Source organism: Chinchilla lanigera, unplaced genomic scaffold (assembly GCF_000276665.1).
Source record: "Chinchilla lanigera isolate Chin_1 unplaced genomic scaffold, ChiLan1.0 scaffold00088, whole genome shotgun sequence".
NCBI lineage: Eukaryota > Metazoa > Chordata > Mammalia > Rodentia > Chinchillidae > Chinchilla > Chinchilla lanigera.
Genome location: NW_004955489.1, coordinates 8,359,739 through 8,373,220, shown reverse-complemented (window position 1 = coordinate 8,373,220; position 13,482 = coordinate 8,359,739). Strand labels below are relative to the sequence as shown.

The 13,482-nt window shown below is 43.7% G+C and overlaps 1 protein-coding gene across 5 annotated transcripts in view; it reads right to left on the bottom strand.

The window, feature by feature from the left end:
• Arhgef6 (Rac/Cdc42 guanine nucleotide exchange factor (GEF) 6) overlaps positions 1 to 13,194 on the bottom strand; it is a 99,283-nt gene extending 86,089 nt beyond the window's left edge. For 2 of the 5 annotated variants that reach the window (XM_005404583.2, XM_013504490.1), the window contains exon 1: positions 5,308 to 5,462. Coding sequence is in view for 1 of the 5 variants with exons in the window: in XM_013504491.1 (XP_013359945.1) it covers positions 11,447 to 11,530; positions 12,722 to 12,886 (249 nt within the window). In the remaining 4 variants the exon portion in view is untranslated. Of the gene's footprint in view, positions 1 to 4,633; positions 4,732 to 5,307; positions 5,464 to 11,446; positions 11,531 to 12,721 lie in introns of those variants that run through there. The other 3 variants (XM_013504491.1, XM_005404584.2, XM_013504492.1) reach the window with 3 other exon arrangements.
• Between the last annotated feature and the right edge of the window lie 288 nt (positions 13,195 to 13,482).

Here is a 13,482-nt window from a genome sequence, read left to right as displayed (position 1 = left end):
GACTTATGAAACAGAATTACCTTAATATAACTGAACTCAGTGAACTTTTTTGGTAACGCAATACCATTTGTGACTACCAGCCCACTAAAATGCATTAAAAATTCCTATTAGAAACTAGTTTTCATTGAAAGTTGGTGCCAGGAACTGTTGTTTAACTTGTTTCCTCTCATTTAACTCTAGGGGTGGCATACATGTGGTATGACCTACCACTACCACATAGCAGGTTCGCAGCTACCCGTTACCAAGTCAGGCCAAGTCTAAAGATCAAGCTGCTACCCATTGCATTACCATACTACCTTTCAGGTTGCCCTGCCAGGAATCAAAGCCAGACCAAGACAGGGAAAGGAATAAACTCCAGGTACTAGATGCACACAGTGCATGCCTGAACCAACAGCCTCAGACAGAGAAGAAAGGAGTCTGCTTTTCAAAGTTTTTCTGTCTCCTTTGCTGACGTATTTCTGATATCATGTCTTCCACGACAGATGGATGGATAGATGGATAGACAGATTCCTACTTTGTGCCTTGGCAACTGTGTCTACAGTACTCCTTTTCCCTTTATCATAATCTTCTATTTAGATGCTGAGTTCCAGTCTACAAAGTATTCCCACATACCTCATCTCATGTAATTTTCTATGTCTCATCAGCTTTGGGACAACCACCAGGTTACCCATAATGCCAACACATACTTAGATAAGGAAAAACCATCAGTCTCTCAATGAGGCAGTCTTCCAGGAATAAACTGCAAGTGTTGGTGCACAGAGGGGATATTTCACTTTCAGCCTGATCCTTTCTGATTATTTGTTCTAGCAACCATTTATTTAATACATAGTGGTACCTTGGTTCCCAAACTTGATTCTTTCCACAATTCTGGTCACAAACTGAGTTGGATAAAAACCAAATCAAATTCAATGGTTAGGTTCCATGTTGACTTTATGGGGACATTTGACTCAGTTCTTGTCCAGTTCAGTTTGTAACAAGAATCATGGAGAGAACTGAGTTCGTGAACTGAGGCACCAGTGTAAGCATTTACTGAGCGTGCTCTGTGCCATATTCTATCCTGAGTGATAAGGATAGTGAAATAAGGATAAGGATAGTGAAATTTTGGTTCCTGCCTTTGAGAAGTTCCAAGACTAGCAGACAGATTGCTGACAGATGGCCATAACCATATCGAGAATGGATGATCAGTATAAAGGTAGCATGGCACAAGGGATTTTTAGAAGTGGACACAAACTGTCTAATCCAGCAGAGACTAGTTCTGAGGCTGAGAAGAAGGCTTAGTATCTCTTTCTTTACCTTTCTCAGCCAGGGGGTAGATGCTTGAGGTGGCTAGAATACTGGACTCTGGATAAATGCAGGAAGTGATTCTCAACTCTGGATATACATCAGAATCATTTCCAGAGCTTTCAAAAATTGAATCACAAGGCTTGGTCACTTTAGAAAATTGCCAAGGGCCAGGGATATAGCTGAGTGGCATAAGTTCCTGCCTGGAAAGTGCAAGGTCCTAAGTTTGACTCCCGGTATAAAAAAAAAGGAAATTTAAAGGAAGATTGATAATCCAAAAAATTTCCAGGAGTACCCACTAAAGCTGAACGTATACCTTATGACCTATCTGTTCCATTGCTGTGTATAAATTCAACAAAATGTGGATATATGCTGATTAGGAGGCACACATAAGGATATCTATAACAGCACTGTTCATAGCAACCAAAAACTGGAAAACAGCCTAGATCCCCATCAACAAGTCAATAGAAAAAAATTATGGTATATCCATATAATGAAATACTATTCAGCAACAAGAAAGAATAAACTTCTGGTACCTGCAATAACAGGGATGGCTAGTACAAATATGCTAAATAGAGGAAACCTTATACAAATGACTGTGTACTGTATGATTCTATTCATGTAAAGCAGAAAAAAGGGAATCTATTGTCTTAGAAGCCAGAGTGCTAATGTGACTCAGAGCAGCACAAGAGTGGCTCCAGGTACCCATACTGTTCTATTTCTTCATCTGAATGCAGATTATATGGGTGAGTTCAGAAGGAGTCACCAAACTAAATACTTAGACACAAGATAGTTAAGATAGCTGTACTACTAATTCCTACTAGTTCATTGAAAAGAAAAGTTTGTGTTTATATTGTTTGATCAACTTTTCATGCCTATACCTTGTAATCTGAGTAACTACTTTGAAGATAACAATACTCAGTGTATTACTCATTGTTACTCTCCTACCTTGTCTTGAAATTTTATATAATTGTTTTTGTTTTTTCTCTTTAAAATAATAAATAAGTAAACACATATATACATAGAATTTGTGCCATTCTATGAATGTATTTATATCTCACTATAAAGTTGACTAAAACATTTTTTTAAAAATGAAATAGTGTCTAGGCCTCACTATAGATGAATTAACTCAGAATTGACTCCCGGTGATGAAACTCCAACTCTTGTATTTTAAAAAGCACCGCCAGATGACTCTAATGTACAGCATGTCTGCAAAGTGAGGGCATTCCTGTGTTTCCCAATAGCTCCTTGGAGCCAACAGTCTGACACACAGCAAAGGGAATGAGTTCCCAAGTGAGCTACATCGACGATGACATCCTGGCTCTGCTTCGCACTGGCAGTGTGAGGCATTTGTCTGGATCATCCCCAAGCATCAGTTTCCAATTCTGTATAATGGTCGCAGTGCCGCCTGCCTCCTAGTCTTACTGTAAGATAATATACTTAAAGCCCTAACACAGTGGCTGAAACACAGTTTCTGGAGAAATGGTAGCTACTCCTCTTCCTCCCTTCTACCTAAGTTCCTAAGCACGGTGCTAAACATGTTGCAGTAAATGAACAGCACTCAGGCTCTCCAATTTCTCTTCCTGAATGAGTTTCTAAAGACTGAAGTAATATTATACTTCAGACTAATGATGTCAGATGAACACTGGAAATTTCTCGGCCTGCCCTCTCATGCTCTCCAGCATCTGCTATCCCTGAGGGTTATGGGAGAGGAGGCCAATCCCAGGTGGACACAAACCACAGACCCTCCTGCGCAAAACTTGGCTCCTGGCCTCACCCCTAACAACAGCACCAGCCCTGTGCCACCAAAGACAAGGCCCAACTGTGAGCTGGTAGAAGGGATAGAAAAACAATAGCTTGAAAGACAACCTGGCCACAAAATGTGCCAAATGAAATCATTTTGCCCAAAATGTCACGTTTTAGCAAAAACAAATGAACAAAACAAAACCTGGACTAAAAGCAGAAGAGCTGGATTAGAGTTTTGACTCCCAGTGGTGAGCTATGTGACTGTGGATAACCAAACTTTTCTGTTTCTTCGTCAGATGAAAGTGACGCCATCCCTCCTACATCCTTTATAAAGGCCCTGCGAGCTTGAGATAAGATAAATAGAAAGCATTCCCCAAAAAATTAAGCACCAAAGAAATGCAAGATGAGAATACTAACTGGAAATTTACTTTGTTCAAAACTCTAATCATCTTGCCCTGGCGCCCCAGACTGAGACAGACACTCTCTTGTTTTAACTGCTCTGAGCACACCAGGAGCCTACACTGGCCCGAAGCTTGCTTATGTAAGAAGGGACTGCAGCATTGCCTGGCATGTAGCATAATACTTTGCTTAAGAGAAATCCTAGGAAATGCCTCTGCTGAAGTCCAAGGGCAGGCCCAGGCCTCACATTTTGGACAGAGGTGCTCTGAGTCACAGAATAGGGAGCTGTGGCTGGAGCAAATGATGTCATCGAAGATCCTCTTACTATGGCCAATGTCAAAATTAAGATTGGAAGTTCAAGGACAAACTGTGGGTCTTGTAGGCAAATGTAAGTTAAAAGAGCAATTTGGACCTAGACTCCTGTCTCAAAAATTATTAATGCTTTACCAAGCATCAACTGAAATTTATCCCACTCTGTTAAGTTGTTTGCTTTATGTGAAGCTTTTGTTGACAAAAATATACATTAGTTGCATATAAAAAATTCCTTGACTGTATTTTTACTCCCACTGCACCTTAAGAAAGGGGACAAAAATCATGTGAGTCATCCCTATGCCCAGTAGCAATAACAAAGCAAAAATAACAATATAAAATATTTGAAGAGACAGAGATAAAGTTGAGAGCTCTCCACTCTAGAGCTAAGAAATGAAATAACTCGAATACCTGTTGGGTTCCTAAATGACTGGAAAATGGAAACTCGAAATTAACTACGGGCACTTTGGAACACCTTGTAGAGAAAAGGTCCTGTCCATCCATAAACCGTTCCTGCGACAGACCTGTGTAAAACATCCCCAAACATGCGGATGCCTGGTGTTGGGAGGGCATCAGATTAGTATCAAAAATAGTACTGTTGACTCTTGCTCTGGTTCGGGGGGGAAGAAAGAATCAGGTCTGATGCAAACCCTGCGGCCAGAGCTGGACAACTCGTCCCTAAGTTTGGCGCGTCCTAGCTCTGTGCCCTCGCCCCCACCCCCAGCGCCCAGATCTCAGTGCACAAGCGAGGCCCTGGCAGAGAAGCGACCCGCGACAGGGGCTGGGAACCCCGGCAATGAGAGGAAGGGCGGCTCCTCTCCAACTGGGATCTCTTGGCACCCAGCCCCGGGCCCTCGGTGCTACCCTTCCCCTGACCCCTTGCCCCCAGGCAGGTCACCTGGCTCAGTCGCTGCCCGCCTGTCCTTCGGCTGCTTGCTCCCTCTAGCCGCGCCGCCGCCGCCGCCGCCGCCGCCGCCTCCTGGACGCGGCTCACCCTCCCGAGTCACGGGGCCGGCGAGCGGGCGGGCGAGCCTGTGCCAAGGCTGCGGGAACCGTTCTACCCAGCCGGAGCTGGGACCCTGCCCTGAGCACCGTCGTCACCAGGGCGAAACTGGAGAGCTGGGCTCGGCTCGCCCGAGCGGGGAGGGGCGGCTGCAACTTTGCTCCTGGACGCGGGGGAGGAGGGGGCGCCCGTCTCCAAACTCCTTGCCGCGCCCGCAACCTCTCCAGTCCAGGGATTTTTTTTTAATGCTTTTTTTTTTTTTTAATCTAAAAGGAAGTCAGATTCTTGCCCTTAAGTTCTTGCTGCCGGAGCTGTGCGGCTCGTCTGGAAGGGGACCGCGGGGCCGAACGAGGGGTGCGGATGGCGCGCCCCGCGGGGTGCGCTGGTGGCTAGGAGGCGAGGACGCGCGGGGTGGCGGCGGCGGGAGGGAGCGGCTACCCCGGAGCTGCCCGGCTCCTCCCGACCCCGCTTGGCTGCCTGTGCTGACCCGCTCCAGCCTGGAGCCCCAGCCGGGGAGGGACAGCGGCCTGAAGGGACTGGGCCAGAGGCGGGGAAGCAGTGACCCGGACCTGGATCGCAGAAGTAGGAACTGGAAGTGACAGCCGCGCAGGGCAGCAGCAGCAGCAGCAGCAGCAGCAGTAACAGCAGCAGCAGCAACAGCAGCTCGGGTAGCCGCGGCAGCAACAAAAGCCGCGGTGGAGCGGTGGCGGCCAAACTGCGCATGCTGCTGCCGCCCAGCTCTGTCCTGAGCTCAGGGCTCCTGGCGCCTGGCCGGCCGCGGACCCCTGCCAGATCCTCGGGACTAACGGACTAGCCATTTCCAGTGGCAGACCGTTGTCTTCCCTGCCCCCAGATTGCAACTCAGAACCCCAAGCTGTCTCCCAGGCCGCTGAGACCCCCCAAGCAGAGAAGTGCTCAGTAGCCTCACACAGACCTTCCTTCCCTAACAATCCTGGATGCCCTTCCTGGGCTCTGAGAACAGGCCCTACATCAAACAGTCTCCTGGAGGCAGAATTAAAGGGTTCCTGATAGATGGCAAATATGTGTAACCTTACTTCAAGTCCAATTTTTACAGAAATACAACTCAGTTGGTAAAAGACTACTATAGCCACAGTCATGGATGGTATGTAATTAACTCTTGGAAATTCCATTAAGTGTGTCAGATTTGCTCAGCAGGGGGGAGCGGGGCTTACCAAAATCCTCTTTAGTCCTCGAACTAGTCAAATTGAGCATCTAAAAATGCAGAGCTTTGCCCAGCGGAAGCGGATGGAAAGCAGCCAGTTCAAAGCAGAGCCAAACCATTAGACATTACCCAACCCCTACTGCAGTCGTCACTTTCCGGATGAGTCAACTGAGGCCTAGAGAGGAGGTCCATGACTTCACACAGGTGGCAGAGTCAGGACTTGAAGGAAGGCCACCGGTTCGTTGCCTGTCCTTGTGCCTACCCTGCAGGGTGCTGCTGTTGTCCTACAGCTGGAACTGGCCAATGGCAGGTGTCAAATTCACTCCCGGTCATTAGTAGAGCTGCCATGCCTGCAGGACTGCCTCCATGAAGAGCAGCCCCGTGGAAAAGGCAAATCGGCCACCCCTCCCTTTGGGGAGGGCCCCCAGGCTGTCCCCTGACAAGGCATATGGAGTGACTCAGGGAGACAGGAGGGAGCGAAGGAGTGGGGGTAGGGAAAAATACTGCTCTCAGCTGCTGTTGGAAGAAAGGAGAGGGAGAAGGAGAGAGAGAGATTGAGAGAGAAAAAAAGGAGACAGAGATAGAGAGTAACTGAACCTCATATTCATTCAATGAAATCCTTCAATAACAAAATACCTTTTTGCAAAGAAGTTGCACCCAGTAGCGGAATAGGGCATACTAGGATGTCCCTCCCAAAGGGTAGGTAGGAGTGGTGATAGAGGACAAAGCAGCAGTACCTGCTAAGGATGAGACAGGGGAATGGCTTGGGTGAGGGCAAAGCCACAAGGCTATAGCTTTCACATATCAGTGGGTCTACGGCCCTTCTAGAACAAATGCAGCCAGAGAACCACCAGCCAGGCCATTCTCAAATGATTAGAATGATGGTACATGGTTCTGACTCCCACTGAGGCCAAAGACAGCATACCAAAAGACAAAAATCAAGCCAACAAGCAAAAAGCCGTACCATTGCTAGAATCTGTGTTGCTGAGGGACTTTCTGGTCACTTTAGTGACCTTACCTAGAATGAGAATGTTTTCACATATTCTGGAAGTTTTTAGTTAAGGCCTGAATATTCTCCCTGCCTTCTCCATTCTGTAGGAGAATTAGGTACATTTGGTCCAAAAAGTATGAATGTGCTGTAAATGAAGGAAATGATGTCCAACTCACTAGGAAACATCAAATACAAATTGCAACAAAAAATTAAATGTCACTTTCATCCATCAGTTTAGCAAACATTAAAGATAAGTAATATCTAATATGGTCAGAGACATGAGAAAAAAGATACTTTCTCCATTATTAGTGGGTGTGTAACTTGGTATAGGTTTTTTGTAGGAGCATTTGACATTATCTATCAAAATTTGTCATAAGAACTCCATTTCTAGACAGAAAGATGTTTCAAGAATAATCATAAATGTGCACAAATTTCTGTGTGTATGTACAATATATATCACTGAGATTTATCCCAGAAATGGAAAATTGATTTAATGTATGAAAATCCATCAATATAATACAATATACAAATATAATAAATTACCAAAATGATCATCTTACCCAAAACTGAAAAAGCATTTGACAAAACCCAGCACTCTTTCATGAATTAAATACATACACACACACACACACACACACACACACACACACACCAAAGTAGGACTACCAGGGAACTTTCTCAGCTTGCTGAAAGACATCTGAAAAACACACACATACTTACTGGCAAAAGACAGAAAGCTTTCCTCCTTAAGACTAGAGACAAGGCTGTTGTTCTGACTCCTTCTATTAAACACTGTGCTAAAGGTTCTAGCTGGACAATTTAGGAATGAAAATAAAAGGCATCTAGAGTACAAATGAAGAAGTAAAACTGTCCCTTTTCATAAATGACATAATCTTGTATAAGAAAACTATAAGGGATCAGAGAAAACCTATTGGAACTAATGAATAATTTCTGCAAAGTTGAAGGATATAAGTAGAAAGAAATCAATTGTATTTCTACATACTTTCAGTGAAAAATCCATTTTCAAAATTAAGAACACAATTCCATTTGAAATAGCATCAAGGAGAATAAAATACTGTACTTTGAAATGAATTGAACCAAGGAGGTACAAGAAATGTACACTGAAAACTACAAAACATTGTTGAGTGAAACTAATAAAGATCTAAATAAACAGAAAGATATCCTGTGTTTATGGATCCAAAATACGTTATGAAGGTGACAGTATTTTCCCAAGGCCTTCTGCAGAGTGAACACAATCCCTGCATGTGCAGAAATGGACAAGCTGATACTAAAATTCACAGGGAGCTGCAAGGAACCCAGATTATATCATCTGTGAATAAAGACAGTTTTACTTTTTCCTTTCTAATCTGGATGTGTTTTATTTTCATTCTTAATTTGCCTAGCTAGAAACCTCTAGCACAGTGTTTAACAGAAGGGATCAGAAAACAGCCAAAAAAATTTTGAAAATGATGGTGTGAGTTGGAGGACTCACACCTTCTGATTGGATAACTTACTACAAAGCTATACAAATCAATTCAATAGAAGAAGGAATTTCAATAAATGGTGCTAAGAAAAACTGTACATGCTTATGCAAAAACATTCATTTGGAACCTTACCTCCTACCATATACTGAAATTAACTCAAAATGGGTCAAAAACTGGGCATGGTGGCACAGGCCTTTAATCCCAGCACTCGGGAGGCTGAGGCAGGAGGATTGAGGTGAGTTTGAAGCCAGCCTGGGCTACATAAGTGAGTTCAATTCCAGCTCGCACTATATAGTGAGACTCTGTTGCAAAACGAAACAAAACAAAATAAAAAATGATCAAAGCCCTAATAAAAGAGCTAATATAAAACTAAAAACTCTTAGAAGAAAAAATAGGAATAAATCTTCATGACTTTTGATAAAACAGGAATTTTCTTATACGTTATTAAAAGTTCAGACAGAAAACAAAACATAGATGAATTTGACTTCATCGAAACTACAAAAAATTCTTGTATCTCAAAGAACAGTATGAAAATTGAAGAGGGCTTCAGGGAAGCATTTTGTTCCCAGCGTCTCAGCAGACCTGGCTCATCAGTTACCGGCTGTGCGGAGACATTGTGACCACAAAAACACAAAGGTGGAGGTTGCTTGGAGGGACCAAGAGGCTATCAAGGAAAACAATAGGCAGTAGCTCTTTAGTGTGGTTCCCGTGCCCCGGAGCCCCGTATTCAGTCTGGCAGTGTCCTGCTACATCTCTGGCTTCCTTTTTCTACATTTCCAAATGGACCATTTCAAGCTGGCATTCCTTCTTTGGATACATACCAGTGTGTTTCGGGGAAGAGTCAAGGCCTGCCCTTCTTACTTTCTATACGTTTACAATTTTGCGCCATGAACAAAAATCCATTAGGCATGCCAAGCACTGCACTAGGCATTGTGGGCCTGAGGGACACTTTATCTAGGGACATTTACAAGTCTTTGCATGTAGGTCTGTTTGCCAGCTACCTGGAAGCTGGAGACAGGATGGTCAATATACCTGTCTCCTTGGGCTCCCCACCTCACCTTTCAGTTTCGTTCCCTATGTATAGATTTTATGAGTCGTCTTCGAGTTCTAGGAGTGCCTCCATATGGCTCCTAAGGATCCTTTCCAGGCAGAATTCTTCCCACAACAATACAAGGAACACCTGGTCACGTTATGGGAGGCAGCGAGTGTGCATGTTTATGTGCTGTGAAATATTAAGTTCGATGCATTAGCTCATTTACTCCTTGAAACAATCATCTTCAGTAGACAGTGTTAATGGTCGCCATTACAGAGATGAGGAAACAGGAGCAGAAGGATGGCAGGTAACCTTCTCAGCGTCACACACTCAGTAACTGAGCCAAGACTTTAACTCACATCTATCAATCTAGAGAAGGCATATGCTTACGCACAACGCCAGATACTGCCTTATCACATGCTCATAGCATGTTCAGTCATCCTGAATTATCAAAAGGAGACAAAAATATGCCCAATGCCTTTTGGGAAGACAAAAAATTGCTATATATTTTTAAAAAAGACTTCTACCCAAAGTGAATAAAAATATTTTAAGCACTTGTGCTTAAAAGAGTAAGCACTAGTTATCAGAAAAATCCCTGACAATGCCAAACCCAGGAGGTGTTTCTGTATCATCTAGTATTCTTAGAACTGCAAAGACACTCAGTATACCTTCTGGCAGCTTCAGAGTGCAGAAATCATTGGCAACTTCACCAGGTTTTTATTTGAAAAATTAAAAAAAGAAAACGCTGTGATCTGTTCCATAGTAGACATCATTCCATAAGGGATATAAAGTGCTGAAGCCATATCTACCTCAAAAGACAGAGAGAGAGAGAGAGAGAGAGAGAGAGAGAGAGAGAGAGAGAGAGGAATCAAATTCAGCAATAGGGAAAACTGGAATAAGATATTCTGAGATAGATGATGTAGCTTGATGCTAGGGTTAGATTTAGGAAAAATCTGAAGGAAAAGTTTATCTGGGGCAAAGCTAGTATGACCAATAATCATGGTAATAATAATAATTCCCAACTCAAGAAAATTACTGTGTTTTAGCCACTTTCCTGGGAGCCAATGTCCATGAATTAAGGGAAATGTCATACCAATCTTATGAGACAGGTGGCACTATTACTCCCATTTTACAGGTGGGAAGACCTGGGTATAGAGGCACAGTTAAGTAACATGCCAGAGGTCACAAAGCCACGGGTGAAAATTGCTATTTAAACCGAAGAAGGCTAGCCCTGGAGTTCATGCTCAAACTGCTATGACTGTCCACACATAATGCTGCTTGTGCTTCTCCACTAGTGCAGGACATTTCTGTTCCTGGCCCTATGCTAAGGGTACATTCGCAGTCTTTGCCCTAAATTATTATGCAGTTTCTCTTTTGCTCTTTGTTAAACAACCTCATGAAGTAGCTAGTATTGTGTCCATTTTACAGGCAGAACCACTGAGGCACAGAGAAGTCAAAACGACACATGTGTAGAAGTATAGCCACCTTTCCAGCAACACCACCTATGCCTGATATACCACAATACAAATGAGGCAACAGAATTTAATATGCTCTTTCTACCTCAGGCTTAGGTTCTCTCAGCTCTTCATGTGCTCTGTTCCCAGATGTTGATGGGAAAGACTGACAATGGCCTTTCCTCTCTGCCCAACTCAAGGGGATTAAAGTGAGCTCTGAAGCAGCCAGTGGTCCACTTTTGGTTCCTCGGTAAGGATGTACACCCACAAAAGGTCTGTCTCAGCAAGCTCTGCCGCTGGAAGCCTGTTTGTAGGACTTAGATGCTATATGCCAAAGGCATCCTTTTTTGGGTCATGATTTGGGTTTGTTTGGTTTGGAGCTGGTTTCTGAAAAGGACAGACACCAACAATCCACCAGTCTCAACTCTGGTTTCTATAAAAGGTCACCTCTGCTTAGCTTTGTGGCTACTGGCAACGAAAATCAACCAAGTGCTTTTACTACCAACCTTCCTTAGCAGAGGAAAAATTAACGACAATGAGGCAGGTCAGGTGGGGAGCCTTACCTCCACTTGAAGGGGTGCGCATCCTTTCAGGAACTCATTGATGTTGCTGATGCAGCTGGCTTCCGTTTGGGGCTCCAGACAGTACTAGAAAAACATAGTCAAATGTCACTTGGGAATGGTCATCCCATGCCCAGCAAGCCATATGCATCTCTGCTGATGATTAGAGAAGGCAGGAGGTAACAGTGCTGTGAATCCAGGAAGAGAAATAACCACTGAAGGAAGTGATGCAAATCACTAAACGGTTGGTTTTTGTTTCAAATGTCACCAAGCCGTTTCTACTCACAAATGTTCTCTCAGGTCTTTGAGCCAAGGGTGGTGAGATCGAATGAGAGAGACCAAGACACATTGGGAAGTGCAGTTCAGTTATCGCTTTCAAGCAAGAAACTGATACTTTAAGCCTCCCTCATTCCCCTCCACGAAAACTTATTGAAAGTATATTTCCCCTTAGCTGTTCTCCAAATTTGGTCACATTTCTGTATATTTTGTCAGTTTCATAAGTTTAACAAAGTGTTAGTTATTCTACTTGCTCAATAAAAATACAAACTGGCTCAAGAAGGCAAAACAGCTATACTCACAGCCATGTTCCCTGAGGATTTTAACAAAATAATTTTAGGACCCTACCTTTATGCTTATTTAAACTGGCTGCTTTAGAAATTATTCATTATTATGATCGTGGGCTTCCAGCATAAAAAGACGCCTTCAGTTTTTTTAAGAGGGCAAGTTAGTTTCACTTTGAAGACATGCTGCTTTCGAAACATATATTCAGTTTCTCTTATTTTTACAAACTTTATGTGACAGTACGGATTGGTTTTCCTAGCTGCTAAATAGTCCCTTCTCCAATAGGTGTGTTCTGAAAAGGAATTTTATATCAATTTTTAGGCAGATTCTCAACAAATATCATCAAGATCTGTTATAAATCATTCCATTCTCCCAAAGACTCCTAAGTACCCCAAGTTCAAAACATGTCCCCGGTACACTGCGAAGTATAACAAATATCTCCAGGACAGAGCAAACTTGTGATATGGGTGTTTTCCTGTCCCCTATTGTCAGTGGTGCAGATGGTTTTTACCATGCTAACTGGAGGTGGGGGTTAGTAAAGCATAACATTTCATTTTCCAACTTTTTCAACCTACAAAAACAGAAAGACTGCCTTAACTCTTAGCAAGATATTAGAGTAGGAGATTCCCGTGCACTGGGCACTAGGAAAGCTCGAGTTATATTATTGCTGCTCTCTGGTGGTAAAGCAACTCTGAAGATACTGCAAATTGACCCTACCTTTTCCACCGAGCCAGGCATAAGTCTGTTGATCAGTTTGCATAGCACTACCCCATTTTTCAGCGAGGACTTCAAGAACTCCTCCGGATCGCAGATGGTCTTTTTTGGAGAATCCAAAACGCCAAGAGATATAAGCCATGTCACAATTCGCTCTTCTGGATTCATTACTGCGGATGGTACACTCTGAACAGCTCTCTGGGGCCGCTGCAAGGACTAAGCCACATCCGTGATTGCATCTGCTGTTGTCTTCCTTTTTATGAGTTCTCCTCTGGTGCTTGCAGAGCAAAGGTTTAAAACAACTTTTCTTAGACAATAGTGGAATGCGCTGGAAACGTGGGATTTTAAAACCACAGAGATCACACAGAGATGTGGAAACAGATAAAGATTAATGTGAAATCCTGGATGACGCTGGTTTTCTTTTGTAAAACCTGCAAAACAAATTTATTAGGGTAAAAAAGGAAGAAGAAACGTACACAGCCGCGGCGCGCGCGCGCGCGCACACACACACACACACACACACACACACACACACAACCTCCCCCCAAAACCCAACAGTCCAAGAAGCTGTAAGGAAAGGAAGTGAGGAGGACCCTAGGGAGGGAGGAGAAAAAAGTAATCAAGTGCTTGAGAACAGAGGTGAGCCAGCACTTCAGGGGCCCTTGGAAATGAGACGCTCCTGGGCCAGTCTGGGAAAACACCGTCAATAAATAGTCTAGTCCCAGTGAAATCTAGCTTCTGTTAGGAGGAAGGTGCCAACTGGC